This window comes from Propithecus coquereli, unplaced genomic scaffold (assembly GCF_000956105.1).
Source record: "Propithecus coquereli isolate 6110/MARCELLA unplaced genomic scaffold, Pcoq_1.0 Scaffold7, whole genome shotgun sequence".
NCBI classification, from domain to species: Eukaryota; Metazoa; Chordata; class Mammalia; order Primates; family Indriidae; genus Propithecus; species Propithecus coquereli.
In genome coordinates, this window is record NW_012153062.1 from 16,449,449 (window position 1) to 16,468,847 (window position 19,399).

The window sequence follows — 19,399 nt, forward strand, 5'->3', positions numbered from 1 at the left end:
TAACTTCCCTTACCCTCATCCAACCTGTACCTGTTCAAAAATAAAAGAAAATTCAAACTTTTAAGGTATTATTCAAGCCTCTGAATTTCACTGACTAATCCTTAGGGAATACTGAATACCAGTAATGTAGAGTTCCTTAGGGAAAATGATCCTGGCTTCCTTGACCAATGGACATAATACAAAAGGTAAAACTCCATATACTAATGGAAAGTACCAGTGAAAACAAGCAATTCACACCTGTACTCTCTTCAGTCTTCAATATCTAGTAGGAGACTTACTTTACTAACTTTTCATTTGAAAAGGAGTAACAGAGGACCCTACAGGGCAGAATCTTTGATATGACATTATTTTTTTCTACATTTGATAAGGTCGTAAAAGATATTTAATCATTTGTCTTCTAAGCCATTTTATAATTTATTAGTCTTTCTTATACACTAAATGTGAATGTTTAATATGGTTCATGTTTATTACTGCCAATAGTTTCCCCTTCCTATGAGTGCTTTGGTTTAAATGCTCATCAGTGACATGCAAAGTATGTGTATAAGTAGATATACCAATTAGAGCTTTAATGGCTATTACTGTACCAAGGTTCAAGAATCTACACTAGTATGCTCTCAAATCCTCAGCCAAAGAGATATGCTTTTAATACAGGTTAGCTGTATTGAAACAACTCAGCCAAGAGTGAGAGAATCAGTGGGAATCCATCAACTAACAGAAAATAACCTAAGGACACTGCATGGAGATGACGGCTTAGACGCATTTGAGTTATTTATTCTTCTCCATATGTATTTCATCCCAATGGACACATGGTTGATAAATCTGACACCACAGGTAGATAAAAGCACTTGGGATAAACAGCATTAGGGTAAGAATGCAGTTTTTCAGATGTGGTAGGCTTAGATCCTACGAGAATGAATAAGTGTAATGAACGAATATACCAAGCAAGAGTACCCTGACTAGCAAGCATTCGTAACAACGCAAGGAAAAAATATACCAGCCCCTCAAATATTATGAACCATTAAATTAAGTGACAAGGCAGATCATGCTAATTTTTTCCTTTTGAAAAATGCCATTAATGAGAGAAAGATATGAAGATCTTAGAAAGAATAATTTCAAGTTTATTGTTACCTATAAGAGAAATCAGGAAATAAACATTAAATAAAATCTTTTTCATTTAACTTTGACTTGGATACAAAGCTTATTTATGAATGAATGATCAATATAAAAGTTGAGAGGATTGCATGTCAAGGAAAGTATACACAAATTGAAATCCATGATCATGAAGTCTGCCAGAGAACACTGGCAGTACTGCATTTTAATGAATTTTCTTGATTAAATTCTGAGAAGCTTCCAATATTTACCACTTCTCACAGTAAGGTTTCTTGTGTGTATGTGTGTATAAGTATTTTCTGTGTTTAAATATTTTATATGAAATTAATATCTATTAGTATATTTGAAAATAAAAGAAGTATATAAAAATCTAGATAACAGAATTGAAATTCAAAGTTATTTAAGAATAAATTTTCATGCCGCTAATTAATGAGGTTCTAGGCTCAGACGATTTGAGGTTTCAGCCCCTGAGGCAAATAATTCAACCTTTTTCTCAAGGCTCACAAAGTAAAAAGAGAGATATCGCATTGCCACTACTTCCCAGGGATATTTTAAAAATAAGTGCAGAATATACATACAGCAATGTGAACAAAGTGTACTGACTACAATGACAGTTGATTCTCCAAGTGTAATGAAAGGGAGTTAGAATATGATGAGCCCCAAGTTCCTCTGCAGCTCTAACAATCTGGTACTCAATAGCTCTCTTAAAATAGAAAGTATGGCCTATCATCACCCTCCCTCCCACTATAGAGAGTCCCTAGTTACATGGCTTGCCTGGTAGCAAGAATGAGAGCTGGCACGGCAAAGGGAAAGATCATTCTGCTTATTCCGAACTGAGATATGCATTGTCTTTTCCATGCAGTTTTACTTCTAGCTGAATGTGGAGGTATGTACTACTCAAATTTCTAGTCTCACTGCATCTACTATAACATAAGGAACCAAAGAACAGACCAAGTAGTGCACATTACACATACAGTGGCACACTCCTTCAAATTCTCAGGCACACAAAAAATTGTCACCACTTGAGATGATCTTGGGTTAAAAATGTTAAAGTACTTAGAGGAAATAGGTTAGGATATTGATAGGTTTAGAAAAAGGAAATTCAAGGATAGAAAAGTTATTGAAGGGGTATAGGAAGGGAATAGATCATTCTAGCATCTATATAGTAGACCTTTCTTCCATCACCATCCCTTCAGAAAACATTAATTTCTAAAATAAGCTTTGTCACTTATTTAGCATCAATTAATTACATTGTACCTAAGTTTTAGAAGATAGATTTTTTTCTTCCTTTCCCTTAGGATAAAAATCCCTGAATTTGTATCCCTACTTTATAAATTCAGATATGTATTTATTCACTGTCTGGTTCCATGTGACTGGGGTAATATCTAATCCCTGTTAGTCTATGCAAGGCTAATTGTTATTTTCTTGATTTCTATCTTGAAACTCTTCTATCTTGAAAATCCTAATTTGTTCTTTTATTTGAGCTGTCAAAACAGAATAAAAATCTTCAACATCATCAAGAAAATTAATGCATCTCTTTTGAACTTTACTACTGGCTTATTGGATATTATCCTCCTATGCCCATTCCAGTTTCCTCGATGGCAACTTTATCTCTGCCCTTTAAATGCAGGTGTTCTCTAGGGATTCTGCATGCTCAAACTACATCATTTCTGTGGGTTATGTTATTATCTATAGACCTGCAAACTATCAACTTTATGTTTATGTTTGCTTCTTCCATATATTCTTCTTTGACTACTTATGAGAGTGGCAAACCTGCATAAACAATTGCCTGCTGCACTATTTATTTATGTACCACCCAGTTCCCAAATAAATTTAAATGGATAGTATAACAACCAAAAAATACTAAATTTTATTTAATAAGAAACCTAATATAGTTAAGCTATGAGGTTCTATCCTAATCTTGAAGTGTATTAAAAGTCTGGCTGAAAGCTTTGAAGGAACCAGGCTAGTTCCCTATGTTTAGGACATTACATTACTTTTCTGGGGCAATTTCAATACCAAAAAAAAAGGGGGATCCTGTCTTTCAATCAATTACACAAAATACACCTCCTTACCACAAAGAATAAATGAAGCAGGTACTCTCACCATCTTCTTCAGATTAGTACACATTGCTTTTAGTAACTGTTTGTATTTATGAAGGTAGAGTCATATGTAGATGATAGTATAAATTGCTCTGTAAAACAGAACCTAACTATGCATATTAACCTTACATTTAATATTGAAAAATAAATCAATAAATGTTTACATACTTAATTACTTTCAAATCTCTAGGCCAAAGAGCTAAAAACTTAAGGACATTACGAAACATCACCTAAACCAGTAAACTACCTTGATGACAACAGGCCATATCCTTAAGAGTGAAGAACACAAACAAAGAGACAGTTATAAAAATTCGGGAAGAGGACTTCAGGTACAATTTTACACATTGCTTTAAAATACCTACTGGATTGTACCCAAGTGCTGCAAAGAGCCAATACTGTTAGCAAACTTCAAATAAACTTATTAATAAAATGCTTCAGAGTAATAGTAGGGTTTATTTTGTTAATGAATTCAAAGTATTATAACTTTTATATTTTTTAACTTGTTCCACAACAATTATCTTTAAAGAGTGTTAAAAAATTATCTGTAATGGTGACTATCCCATAAAGTATTAAAATAAACATCATTTTAATAAAGAATTTCATTTGTCACTTTTTAGGATGAGCCACTTAGAATACTTAAAAGACACGTATGTTATCAGTTACTAATAAAGCCTTAATTTCACACTTTTAAGTACACAAGAAATATAAAATGGAGAGTGAATAACAATACTTTTACCATGTCCACGAACTAAATTACAATATTTATTTACTTGATTCTCAACTGCTGAAGTGGTAACAGTGGAAGAGATGGGTGAAATACAATGCAAATATTAATATATTTTAATGGTACTGGAATTTCTGTGCCTATTTCTCTATCATTATATATAAAAAGAGGGCTTTCAAATGTAATAGAAAAAGTCTAGTGTTTTTATTTCAGCTTTCCAAAGAGAAATTTTCTACATTAAAGAAATAAACATGTCTCTCTTTACTACATTACTGAATATCACATTTTTTGAAGAATTTATATATAAATGGAAAAATTTGCTAAATTATTAGGGGTTTGATATTTTTAAATTAAAAAACAGGGATAAGTTATTCTACATATTCAATAATTATTCATAGTAACATGGTAATTCACCTGCAAAAATATTGCGTCTATTTATCTTACAGCCATTTGAAACTCTGTACCAGTCAAATATGGCAGACTTCCTTGAAGGTTTACACTCTGACACACATAGAATGGGGTACTTACAGCTACCATTATGAACTCATTTTGAAGTCATCTTAATATTGTCTTCCTTTTCAATAAAATGTTCATGTCTAAACTGTCATTGTGCTGATTAAACAAGTCTAAGCCATCAATATAAAACAATTTAAAAATGGGGTTTTTGTCGCTGAGTTTTAAAATTACCTTCTTATTTGTGCCAATACACCAAATATTGTTTGGAGATTTTTATAACAAGGTACAGAGAAAAATCGTATGCTTTCACAGAATTTAAATACTCCCAAACTCTAGGTCCTTTTAAAAACACAGGTTGAGTATCCCTAATACAAAAGTCCAAAATCCAAAATGCTCCAAAATCTGAAACTTTTTGAGTGCCAACATGAGCTAAAAGGTCGTGTTCAAAGACAGTGATCATTGGAGCATTTCAGATTTTCAGATTAAGAATGCTCAATATGTGTAATGCAAATATTCCAAAATCTGCAAAAATCCAAAATCCAAAACACTTCTGGTCCCAAGCATTTCAGATAAGGATACTCAACCAGTGTTATGAAAAACTACAGCTCTGCTTTTATAAAATAATAAGACATTAAAAATAACTTGATACTTTATCTTGAATGTTTCCTATAACTTGTAATATTTGTATGTACAAGTATGATAAGACTTACATAATTGACAAGATATTTGCTGTGTACCTAAATGTATAATCCAGCAAACAGAGACAGGTCACCTACAATATGCAATTCTACAAGGCGACCTCCTCCAGACCTTCTCTTTATATCAACTCCCACTGTTTTTTGCTTGTCAGTATAGTAAAAATAGATAATTATACATAATTCTTCACTTCCTAATTTCCCTCTGGTCTACTTCTGGATGTCCAACTCACATCAGTACCATTGCAAAGGTGGATTAACATGTGAAGAATAGATAAATGGTTGACTACCAGCGTTTGCCTTTTTGTTTCCCTAACATAGGCAGTTCAAAAATTTTGAAATATGACATGCAAAATGTTCTATTACAATTTTGCTGGAGCACAGAATCTATTTTCCAAAAAAAAGTAAGTTATAAATAGTGGTTTGTTTCACAGGCCACACTTCCAATTTTATATAGTCCATAAAGGACTTAGATTTTAAATAAGAATACCTTTGTCAAGTATCTTTTATGCAAATGAGATTGCCTTAATTTTTTGAATAACTACCCCTTAAGAATTCAATATAAAAACATTTTGGTGGAAAAATTTAAAAAGTATAGTATATGTTCTCTGGTTTCTTAAATACACCAGCATTAAAAAACTAGTTACTATAACGTACTATTGATAAAAAATACGCTAATGGATATTCTCTGTGACCCATGTTCTTATGGCATGCATTTTTTAAAAATAGTTTTCCGTCTTTTCCTTCATGGCCTATTACCACCTTTTGATGTTTCACTGTGCCTGTATTGACCAGCCCAATCTAGGAAATTTGGTATTCTACTTTAAAGTGGACTGGTAAGTAAGTTAGAAAGCTAATCAGAATATTCTGTCCAGAGCGGGTGAAAAGGTAAGGAGGGGGGGAAGGCTCTGAATAGAAAGATGAAGGATTTTTCTAGTAAACAAAATACAAAAGTATTAATGTATAATAAACTCTATGATACTTAGGTGTTCCATCACAGTATCTCTTTGCCACAAATAATGAGAACTGCTAGGTAAGGATACTCTGGAGAAGTGGGTTACTACTGGCCCAGCTCAATCACAATAAAAACTAACCACGATTTTAATATCTTATATATAGGAAAATTCTACTTAAGATGCCAGGAATACCAAAAATTTTTTTTAAAAAGATGCCAAGAGTTAGGTGCTCTGTGTCTAATACAAGAAAGACGATACCTGTCCTCAGTAGTTTCTTTTATTAAATCTGTAAGTAGAAAGGCAATGGTCCAGTTACAAGGTATTATTTATATAGTTCTAAAGTTTATAACACACTCTCCAACACATCATTTTAAAACACAAAATCAACCAATGAAATATTATCCACTTTCTGTAGTTAATAAATTGGGGCTCAGTGGAAAAAGAAAGAAAATTGCTCAAATTCAATAAAATGGCAAACATCAGAGCTTACATTTCAACCCAGGAATTCAGGTATTCCATTGCACTTGATATACACCTACTTCATACTTGTTCCTATCCTACTCAATTGTAATCTTTTTAAAGTAGCTAAAGACCAATTTATAATCATCTATAACACCTTAACATAAACTATGGTGCCTTGGGCACTCAGACAATGATGTCAAATTTTATATTTTCCTAAACTTGTAATTTTCTTAATTGTGAGCAAAAATTTTACTTAGATCTAAATTTTAAAGAAAAGATAATTTGCCTCTTGCCTTATCTTTCAAATCACCTTGAGCAACATATAAAGAATAGAACTTTATTAGAATATATTTATCTTAACTATCTGTTGACTATTTGAAGATGGCAGAAATTTCCCCTTACTATTTTCCAGCTTGCCTTAAACACATTTGTTACATTGATAGCCCTACTGCTCTAACATTAAGGTGAAATCATGACCGAGTAAAGCTAGAATCTGCTAGGAAAGACAACCAGAAGTTGTTTAATCTGTTAAAAGAATTTTACCTATAGTCCCTTGAAGGATACAAGGGACTCTGTACTTAGCTATATGCTTTCTTAACTTGAATTCGTTAACGATCAAGAGAATGAGAAGACAAGCCAAAAACTGGCAGAAAATACTTACAAAAGACAAGCCTGATGAAGGATTGTTGTCTAAACTATACAATGAACTCTAAGTAAACAATAAGAAAACAAACAACCTGATTTTTAAAAAATGAGCTAAGACTGAACAGAAACTTCATCAAAAAAAATATACAGATGGCAATTATAATAGCATATGAAAAGATGTTCAACATTATATGACGTTAAGGAATTAAAACAACGAGATACCACTACACACCAGTTCCAAACACTGACAACACCAAACGCTGGTGAGAGTGTGAAGCAACAAAAACTCACATTCATTGCTGGTGGAAATGCAAAATGGTACAGCCACTTTGGAAGACAGTTTGGCAGTTTCTTATAAAACTAAACATACTTTTACCATTCAATCCAGTAATTATACTCCTTGGTATTTACCCAAATGAACTGAAAACTTATGTCCACACAAAACCTGCACACAGATGACTACAGTGGCTTTATTCATAATTGTCAAAACTTGGAAGCAGCAAAGATATCTTTCAGGAGGGCAATGGATCAATGGAATATTATTCCACACTGAAAAGAAATGAACTATCAAGCCACGAAAAAACAAAGAGGAAATCTAAATGCCTATTACTAAGTCAAAGAAGCCAATCTGTAAAAGATGAGCGGCTACCAAAATTAGGGGGACAAGAGGGATAAATAAACAAAGCACGGAGGATTTTTAAGGCAGTGAAACCACAGTAATGCATTGCTTAAAAACAGGGATACTTTCTGAGAAATGCGTTGTTAAGCAGTTTTGTTGTTGTGTGAACTTCACAGAGTACACTTACAAAACTTAGATGGTATAGTATAGCCAACTACACACCTACACTATATGGTATAGCCTATTGCTCCTAGGCTACAAAGGAGTACACCATACGCAATTTAGCACAATGTTAAGTATTTGTATATCTAAACATATCTAAACACAGAAAAGGTAATGTGTTATGCTACAATTTTATGATGGCTAAGACATCACTAGGGAGGTAGAAATTTTTCAGCTCCACTATAATTTTATGGGACCACTGTGGTATATGTGGTTCATTGCTGACTGAAATGTCCTTATGTAGCACATGACTGTATTCTGTGTGATACTACAATGGTGGATACGAGTCATTACACATTTGTCAAAACCTATAGAATATACAACACCAAGAGTAAAACTGGACTCCGGATGATAATGATGTGTCAATGTAGTAACAAATGTACTACTGTAATGTGAAATATCAACATTGAGAGAGGTTATGCGTGTATGGAGGCAGGGGTTATATGGGAACTCTGTACTTTCTGCTCAATTTTGCTATAAACCTAAAACTGCTCTAAAAATAAAGTTTATGAATTAAAAAAAAGTTAAGGAGCAATTATTGCCAAAGACCCAGACATTTAAACATTTTTGATATTACAAAAAATTTAGATTACACTTGAAATACTATTCTCTTTATGCAATATAAAAGAAAAACGTTATGTCTATTTCTTCCGATATAAATCAATCTACATTAAAATAATGTACAAATTTGAATGTTGTTGAAAACATAATATAAAGAAGAAATCAACATTAATAGGTAAAAACCCAACTCAGTTTAATAAACAGGCAGGGATATGGCTGTATCTATCCTCTTTGGAATTATAATTTTACTGATTTGGATACAGTAGCTAAAATGGGATATTAACACATGGATATTTACCTAAAATGGGATATTAACACATAAATATTTACCTTTGAGTCATAATTTTGAAGGCATCTGGGAGGTAGCAGTCTGTATTCTCCATCTGAAACGGGTCAGCATCACAAATCTTGTCATCTGTCCGACCGTAGTTAGCACTCTCAATCATGATGACGTCACTGCCCGGACATCGCAGATCTATAGAATAACCTTCACAGGATAATTCTCGCCTAACTAACCCAAATGGTAAAGCTGCTCTGCTGAAACCTTAACATAAAAAAAAGAAAGAAAATTAAACTTTAACTCATTTATGAGATCAATTATTTTAATAAGGCATTTTCAAGTAATATGATTCATGTCTAGAGTTAAGAGATGTCATAAATTTAGGCAGTTATTAAATAATTTTGTGATTCTTTACTATGTGTCAGAAATTTATTATATTAAATATTTTTCTTTTATATGTCTTTACTGGACTCTTCATCTTTAGAAGGCATTTTAAAATTATTCTAACAAAATAGTTTCTGTATAATCAGAAACTAAATGGTTCTTTCTGAGTAAATCCAAAGAAAAATTTAAAAATCTAGCCAGGTGTGATGGCTCACACCTGTAATCCCAGCACTATGAGAGGCCAAGGTGGGAGGACCACTGGAGGTCAGGAGTTCAAGACCAGCCTGGGCAAAAAAGCGACACCCCATGTTTCTACAAAAAATTTTTTTAAAAACATTAGCCGGATGTGGTGGCACGTGCCTGTAATTCCAGCTACTCAGGAGGCTGAGGCAGAAGGATTGCTTGAGCCCAGGCATTAGAGGTGGCAGGGAGTTTTGATCATGCCATTGCACTCTAGCTTGGGTCACAGAGTAAGACCCCATCTCTAAAAATAAATGCATAAATAAATAAATACTTACAAATTTAATGATTGACTTTACAGTGACAAGTTTTATAAATATAGAATATAACAACTAATCAAGAAACAATTTTCATTTGTGTAATGGAATAAAAAGCCCTGCTATGCACTGGCCTTACTTTCTCATTTAATGTACACATATTAATTGCTGTTAGTATCACTAACTTAAAAATACGGTGCCTCTGTCTTAACAGTTTTCCCCAAAATAACTTAAGACACTTATGACAGTAAGATACTTATGGCACACTAATTTATTTCAACTTATAGACAGTTTATTTAAAACTGACGTCACTGAAAGGAGTCAGCAGATGGACATTCAAAGGAGCCACCACTGCTCCAATCCAATCCAAAAAATGTAAATACCCTACAAGGGCAAAATTTCTCTTAAGATCAGTTTTGTCATCTATAAAATGTAGATTTAACATCTGTGACATTACTTTTCCTACCTGTATGATTCTAAAATTGAAATAAGGTACATAAAAATGCGTAAAGTGTTATATGAATTTACGTATGGTACATGAGGTAGACTTTACCAACCACTGTTCATGAGTGCTATATATATAAAAGATTCCCGAATGGAATGGAAGACTAGAATTTTAAGTTGTAAGCACTGTTTTCAAACAGGGGTCCTCTAACGTAATAACAGAGCACAGGACAAAGAGTAAAAGCAGGGAAAGCCAAGAATAGCCAAAAAGTACGTGTGAGAAGGACATCCTTGCTGTCCTGGGGTGCTACCTTTGGCTAGCTGCCATATCAAAACCTTCTCCTACGTTGACACAGTTTTTAATTTCAGTTCTCTAACCTGTCACATGTATGGCATTCCTATTATAAAAGACTAGCAATACTTTCAGGATTTTTTTTCTTATCTCTATTAATTATTTTGTATCACATGAATTATCTCACATATCCCTTTTATAGAAAAAACCCTTACACTCAGAAGTAAAATACAATGTTCCAAGTTGAAGAGCTGGGCTGTGTCCAGGTCAATTCAATGCCAAAACCTGTTTTCTTTATCTTTATTGCAAAATGTTTCTCACTAATTCAGTGAACTAGAAAGTCACCTGGATAAATATGCACCTTCTTTCTTAGATGTAAATAATTCTCCAAAAGGGTTACTGGGTAACACATTGTTATGATTTAGAAAATCAGCAATTCTCAAACTTGGCTGAACTCTCAGTTCTACTGAGAAAACTAAATGTATAACTGGATTGAAGAAGGAAGAAAAGAATACATAATTTGGAACAAGGAAATCTTCAGGGGATTGTGGCAAACTCCAGCCTTCGCTGGTTTTCCCTAAGAAGGTTTATGGAATATAAGAGTACTGAAAGTATGTGGAGAGAGATGCACTATTCATTAATGAAGAAGGAATACAGAAATAGAACTCGGCAAATGTCAGGACAAATGGTAAGCAGGCCAAACTTCCAAAAGATATTTTGTCCCCAATAAGTTCACAAATAAACTTAAATATGTATTTGTTCTTTTCCATTTCCTAATCCTGTATGGTATTGCCGATACAAATAATTCAGCTTAATCTAGTAGTATATTTGTTTCAATTGAAAATATTTTTTATGGTTTCAGAAACTGACAAATTTCTGTGGCAAAACAGTGACATCAAATAAAATTTTGAGATGTAACCTATTTTATAGACAGGTGATTTGCATTTCCATTTCCATAATAAAACAGAATAAATTATATTAGTAGAAAATGATAGAAATATTAGAAGACACTATTAAAAATTGATTTGGAGCTATAATTCACAGCTCTTATTATTTTGTCAAAAACATAGAATTGGTTATGAAGCACTGTGGTTTTTAAACTGAGCCCTTTAATTTTTTTTGTTGTTGTTAGTTTGCAGAATTATATGGTTATGACTCTAAGTGAATTTTCCTCTGCTTTTGAAAGTTACATACTGGGTATCTTCCTGTTTTGATAATTTACAGAGAGGATCTTAAAAGCTTTAGTCATAGTAATCCAAAAAAGTAAAGAAAAGGAAAAGAAAGATCAGCACACTTTAATAATTTAGTGGATTCCCAAAACAGAATCTACTGGAGCAAAGAGATCATGGTACTTATGTTTTCACTGCAAAGAACTTATGAGTTCTTGCTATGGTTAGAATATGGTTGGTCTCTACCAAAACTCATGTTGGTCCCCAGTGTGGCAGTTTTGGGAGGTGGCCTTTAATATAAAGTCTTTTTTTGTTTTAAGACACAAGATCTTGCTATGTTGCCCAGGCCTCCAACTCCTGGCCTCAAGTGACTCCCCTGCCTTAGCCAATTGAGTAGCTAAGACACAGTCTTTCTCATTGGCTTAAACACGGTTAGTTCTTGCATGAATTAATTAGTTTTGCTCTTTTTTCACATGCACTCACTTGCCATTTCACTTTTACACCATGCTAGGAAGCAGCATGAGGCCCTCACCAGTTGTGACCACTCATCTTGGACTTCCTAGACTCCAGAACTGTGAGCTAAATAACCCTCTTTCCTTTTTAAAGCCCAGTGTGAGGTATTTTGTTATAGCAAAAGGAAATGGACTAAGTTTGTGATAGTGAATTTTGCTTTATTTAATGCTATGTCTATTATTTTAAATAAAAAATGTTTTCTAAATTCTTGTTCTCTTTCCTGTTTCCATTAAACTTTATATGTATCTTCCCTAATGTGCTTTACTAATGTGCTTATTATAGCACACAGTACCTGTGTATATTCATTTTTGATATGTATCTACCCTGTTAGACTGCGATTCTTAGTTATAATCCTAATGCCTACAACGGCACATGATACATAATTCCAATAACACTGTGGAGCCAAATCATCAAATTAAACAAGTAGTATTTGTTTAACACAATATAAATTGCAATGTGTTTTTCTCTGTAATATCCATTTCCTTTGGTAGTGAAAATCAAAATGGTGAACATTAAGAAACAAACTACTTATAATCAAGAAAAATTATGTATGATCCCCCCAAAAGTAAAAAATACTAAATTCTGTTATTATTTTCTTATGTATCATTAGAGTTCATTAGTGCTTCTTAAAAGACAGATGGGTTACATATTAATAAGTTTTCATTTATCAAAACTCTTGTGTTCTCAACCAGAAATACATATTTCCATAAAAAATATGACAAGAGAAATAAACTATTGTAATAGCTAACATTTACGATCTATTACTATGTGCTGGCACTGAGTTAAATGCTTTATATGAATGTCTTTGTTTTATGCTTAACATCATCAAAAAAAAATAAACATTGGAGTAGTTACTGTTATAATACCAACTTCACAGAGTATGAAACTAAGATACCAAATAGTAGTAAATCTAGGGTCTCAGGGATTACTATTAATGCAAGTTAGATTCTATTCTAACCCATGCAGGGTGCTCAGACTCCAGAGTCCATGCTCTCTGATCAATGGCCATAATCAGAAAAGTATTCCGTGACTACTCAAGCCACTTTGTTGGTAATACAACAAGATTTATTTTGTAAGTTTTCAAACGATCTGAAAATCATCAAATATTAGTAAATCTGACAGGAAATAATCATTATAAAGGTTCACAAAACATACAGATAGTAGAGAAACTTATATCTGTGGAAATGCAGAGATACATACCACAAAGAGATAAAACTCTATACTGTTTAAATATGTATATAGATGGAAAGAGCCCTGAACACTGCAGTATGAGTGTTTGGGTCAATCTTGTGAACTTGGCAAAGTCACTTTACTTTTCTGAGTTTTACTTTCCTTTTCTGAAGAATTACAGTCATTTCAAAGTCCTATGAAATTTCTCCATTCTTGTCTAAACAGACAAGCTCCTTTTAATCAAGTACGCAGGCTGGTTAACATTTTCAAGTGATCAATAATTAATAAATTACTTGCTGTATTTCTTTAAGATAGAAACATAATGACATTGCTCACATGGAGGTGTTGTGGCACAAAAATAAAGATTGTAAAGTATGGTCAAAATAATTCTCACAAGTCCACGTGATGAAATAGGTAGGGTTCAGACAAATCACAGGATAACACCTTCCTTTGTTAACTATTTTAAGCAAAGGCTTAGTGGAAACGAGAAAATAAACATGGGTAAATTAGGGAAAAGAAAAGTTTATATAAATTTTTAAGTAAACTGTTATGCTTTCTTTGGCCACTTTGCTCTATTTCCCTGAAAACTCCAGTATAGTTCAACCTCTTCCACTAACAATGGTACTTCAAAGGAAGTTTGGAAAGACTTTTATAAAACTACTGCAATTAATATTAATTTTTAAAACCCAACACTTTTACTAAGTAAATCTTATGAAAGATAAAAAACCCTTATTCTTAAAAACATTTATTTACCCCTTTATTTATATGACATTAATAACCTACAATGGTACTGAATCACAGGAAGAAATCATGTGTGGCTGTCATTTCTTAATCAAACTTTCTTCCTTTGTAGGCAGCAATTCTTAGCTGTTTTAAATGGGCTATTTTAGAATACATAGTTTTTCAAAATCATTTGCCAAATGATTGATTTCCAAAAATGACTGCATGACAGTCAGATCTTCAGGCTCTATTCCATACCGACTGAATCGGAATCTCTGGGTTCAAATGAAGCTAGGATACCTGTATTTGTGGGAGAAAACTTTATTTATTTACAACACACTGATATAATAACCAAGATACGCCAAGAATTTCTATAAGGCCTTTTAAAAAGAGTTTTTATTTCTCTATTGAGATTACCTATTTGTTAAGTCACTGTCATCATATTTCCTCTTAATTTTCTAATGTAGTTTTACTTGAATCTTTGAACATTTATAATAGCTCCTTTGAAATATTTATCTGCTAAATCTAACATCTGGGCCCACATCAGAGGCAGTTTCTACTGAGTGCTTTTTCTCCTAAGTATGGGTCAACTTTCCTGTTTCTTTGCATATCTTGTAAATTTTTTGTTGTTGTTGATGACTGTATGTTTTAAATAATAGACTGTTAGCAACCCTGGATTCAGATTTTTCTCCTGAGAATTGCTGCTGTTGTTGTATTTTCTTTTTATTATCTTGACTGGATTTAATCCGCAGAATCTGTGCCCCCCCGCCCCGCCCCGGGTGTGGCTGCTTATTATGTCTTTGCCCATGTTTTCTTTCAATTCTACTTTTATTCTGTAGCCTGGGTTCCTAGAGGTCACCTCTATCTGTACAGCTTAGTGGTCAGCCAATGATTGGACAGAGACTTTGCACAAAAACCATGAGTCCATAATAAGGTTTCCACCCTCCGCTGATCTGAGTGTGTATTAGGGAGAGTGTTAAAAGTTCAGGCAGCTTTCAAGTCAGTCTCAGTTATTTGCTTCCTGCCAAGGCCTCTCATGCGTCCTCTGAACATGTGCTTAGCTTCCCGGTTAGTCAAGAAGGCATAGAGAACTTACGGCTCTTTCATTTCCAAGATTTCCCTGTTATGTTTCAGATTGGCTCTCTAGTCCTCCCAACTGGAACCCAAACAAAGATTAGCAGAGCTACAGGTTTTCCCCATTTCTTTCCCACTGACAACACTGCTGGGCATGGGTTTCTAATTTCTACTCCAAATCAAGTCAACTCTCCATGGTAGCAAAACCACTGGTTTTTAAGGCCACCCTCACCCTGATGAAACTACCACAATGACACAGTTAAGGAGCGAGAGCTGGCGGGCATGGGAGCAATGCCATGCTAAATGGCTTCAAACTTCCACTGTTCATACCAGAAGTTGAAGCAGATTTTCAAAAATAAATGCTTCCCCATTTGTTGTTTGGCTTTAGTTGATTTCCAGAGCCCAAAATGGTTGTTGCTGATAATTTTGTCCAATTTTATACTTGTTTTGGGGGCAGAGGATTTGCCACCCTCTTCATCCCACCATTGTCAGAAGCCCCATAAGGAATTTACAAATATTTACTGACTATAAATCCTCAAAACAACCATATTAGATAGGTACTATTATTATCACCATTTCACAGAGGAGGAAACTGAGGCAGACACAAGATTAAGTTTTCCACTGTCACATATGCAGTAAGAATGAAATTTAAGTTTGAACCCCAGCAATTGAGCTCCTGGGTTCATGTTCTTAAATGTTACTTTAATGCCTCTCCGAATGAGGACGACTATCGGCATAGGTCTGGGGACTCCACTCGTAGAGGGCATAGTTATGATGTACCGGCTGCTCCTGGTATTAGGGAGGAGGGAATCAGGAAGGGAAACTGTGTCGTATGGTCAAGTATTTAGTGAAATGGCTCAGTCAACATAATAAACATAAAGAAATCCCAAATTAAAGCCTTTTAACCACACTATTACTATGACATTTATTCTAAGCTGCACTTTCAATCTATTTCTATTACAATAAAGAAAAAAATAAGCATCCCAACAAGCAAAACGTAATCCAATCCATCTTTCAACTCTGACAGTCGAAGAAAGAACTGGTGGGCGGCCCTGTGAGCAAAAAAAATCAATATCGCAGCTTTGTGCTGTGCAAATGTGAATACTGCCAAATAGTGGTGCTTAGAGTAAAATGAACTGTTTTGCTCCATTTTCTCCTCTCTGAACAAATGATTTTGAAAAGACAGTTTTCCCCCCAAGCTATAAAATGTCAAGCAATAACTCTCCGTGCTTTAGGCTAGTGATTGGAATAAATACCTCCTGGCAACAGGTGCAGTGACTTAGGACTGAAATCATTCACATTCAGGGGATAACTCCTAATAAACAGATGCACTGCTACCAGATGGGAATTTGTAAAACCAGAATTGAAATTCTATCATTGGAATTTCCATGATTTATAAGCATTTCTGCAAGAAAATATGCTGCTCTGACAACAAATAGTACAGTCTGTTGTGATGAACTTCAAGCACTTGATTAGAAACATTTTGCTTTTCTAACATTGCCTCCATTCAATCTGTTCTCTCCAGGCTTCTAGAAAACCATATCTTCCGATAAAAGTGTTCTTATTAAACTGCAATATAAAAACTTCAACTTTTCTAGTACTGTTTTCCTTAATTACTTTCAACTAAACCCTGTCATGGATGTTACTGCTCAAGCTGTCTCAGGGTCCCGGGAAGCACTATGCCTTTTGATTACCAGGAACCTCTAACAAACTGAGGCTGTGACTTCAAGCTGTATTGAAACATTAACCCAGGCTACAGTCTATTACAGTGCTGGCATATGAAATCTCTGAATTATTCCTATTTATACGTGTTAATAAGCTTTCTTCCTAAAATGGAAATAGAAAAATACTTAACAAGGAGGGGACATGATTTCAAAACAAAGTTGAACTGAAATTTAGGAGCTCCCAGAAAACTTATTTCCATTTCATCTTAATTTAGATGAAAAGAGAGTGTTAAAAGTAAACCTAAAAGATAAATTAATTCACTAACAGTTCAACTGTTTCACTTATCTCTACATATTCATGAACTCAACTGATCACAATTTTAAAATTCAAGGATGCATAATAAAACTTTTTTATACTGAAAGGCAGTATGTTAAAAACCTATTTCATGTAAATTGTAAAAGGTCATTCTGATGTTTTAGTTATTTGATTTGATCCACTTAAGAAATTACTTTATCAATCAAACCCTAAAATATCTTTTTTGTGTACATTAATATATAATTCTTTTCACCTGTATTATGTGAAGAACCTAAACTATGACATGTGGAGAGTAAAAAAACTACCTTCACCTTTGAACTTGTTTTCATGCTAAGAATAAAGAAAATTTAAGAATACAATGTCATTTTCCAGCATAAGCACTTGTGTCTAAGTAAACTTGGTTAGCATGAAACATCAAACAAATGCTTACAGAAACATGAAATAATTGCAAAAGAAAGTGTTCCAAAAATTTAAGATGATGTATCTACAAAATTATCAACTGAACATCAGTGAGTTGATGGCTTAGCTTCTTGTGGCATTTTGGTATAGAAGTTCTTGTTATTTTAGATATGTTTTAGATTTTGAGGCACTTCTAACATTTTTTTCTAAGAAGAATGTTTACAGGTAATTTGAAATTTTACTATCTTATTAATAAGAAAAGTCAAATTAAATACAAAATGCTGTGAGTTACACTGAGAAACACATCAAAATTTCCTAACATGCCTGGCATTGTGGCACACGCTTGTAGTCCCAGCTACTCGGGAGGCTGAGGCAGAAGGATAGCGTAAGCACAAGAGTTAGAGGATACAGGGAGCTATGATTGAATAATTGCACTCCCACCTGGGGGAACAGAGACCCCTTTCTCTTAAAAAAAAAAAAAAAAGAAAGGAAGGAAGAAAAGAAATCCTAGTAAATAAACACATAATGAAAAATTAATACATAATTAAACCCAGTTACATAAACCACAAGGGAAAAAAACTTCAAGATTTGCTAAGAGTCACAAAATTCTGTACATGTTGGATGCTCTAAGATAAAAATGTACTTTTAGAACACCATCAGCTGTTAGGTTCAAATATTACTACTTCTGAAAAACCTCTCAATATTTTAAGGAGAAAAAGCATGCATTATGAGTCCTTCAAAACATTTTAGGATTAAATTCCTTATTAGAAAGAAATTGATCTCTCCCACTTAAAAACTTTTAAATTATCCACCACTGATTAAAAATTCACAAGTGCCATTAAAACATAGCAATTTATGTTATATAATATTACCAATTTAATAGTGAAGTTTTAAAAATTTCTGATAAGAATATCTATTAAAAAATAATACATGCCACAGAAAGAAATGCACTTTATACTCTCAGCATATAGGTATAACTTCATCAAAGTTCACAAATGCAGGATAATTTTATGCTGATCTACTTTTTTAAAAAATTAGTGAATTTTGTACTATGCCTCAATATTACCCAACTATTCAGTGTCTGTGTTGAAACTATTCCCTCCTCAGAGGATGTGCTACTCATTTTTCTCTTAGGCAACAATTACCCTTTACAACCCAGTTCAAGTCTTCCCTGACAATGAGGAAAGAATCTGAGCTTAGGTGTGGGTTATCTGTTTTGTGGTTCTTCCAGTATACATATACGGAGCACCTACTATGTGCCTGGCACTCTTCTAGACACTTGGGATATACCAGTGAACAAAAATGACAATGATCCCTGTTCCTAACCTACGTGGGGAATGGGACCTCCTTGAGTAAAGGTATCATCTATCTGATTCACCATTATAATGCTGAAACCTAGTAAAGCATCGGTTTACACTGCTCTTTATAGAGGACACAGATATGTTAAATACATGGATATATGAACGAATTGAATAAATGAACAATCATGAGCTCCTCTATCAGAGAAGGTAACATGCTCTAAAGGTCTCTGTACTTATATTCCACTTATATTCCACCCCCACTGGTCTCTGAGCTTTTCAATAGAAAGTGAATATTATTTATTTTTGTATCCTTGATTTCCAACAGTGCCTGGAACACAGTAAGCATTCAATTTATTTTATAATTTATTTTATACCCTAATTCCTATGTACCAAAAGATGTCAAAGATACTCAAGAACATAAAAGTTGTTTGTAGAGGAGAAAAAAAAAAAAACCAAAGTTTTATCTTTTTATATATATATTAATTTTAAAGTTTTGAGTTTATAAATTTCAGCTATGCACATTATCAGAAAATATTTTATAGAAGTGGGATTCAACTATAAAAATATGCCCTTAAATGACTGACTACCTGCTAGATTTCAAGATCACACCAGAGCTGTGGTCAG

At 33.6% G+C, this 19,399-nt stretch overlaps 1 protein-coding gene across 7 annotated transcripts in view; it reads right to left on the bottom strand.

The window, feature by feature from the left end:
- The window catches only part of ADGRL2 (adhesion G protein-coupled receptor L2), a 193,059-nt gene that overhangs the window by 75,960 nt on the left and 97,700 nt on the right, over window positions 1–19,399 (bottom strand). For all 7 annotated transcript variants that reach the window (XM_012661141.1, XM_012661143.1, XM_012661142.1 and 4 more), the window contains exon 3: window positions 8,883–9,096. In XM_012661141.1, the coding sequence (XP_012516595.1) occupies window positions 8,883–9,096 (214 nt within the window). The remainder of the gene's footprint in view (window positions 1–8,882; window positions 9,097–19,399) is intronic.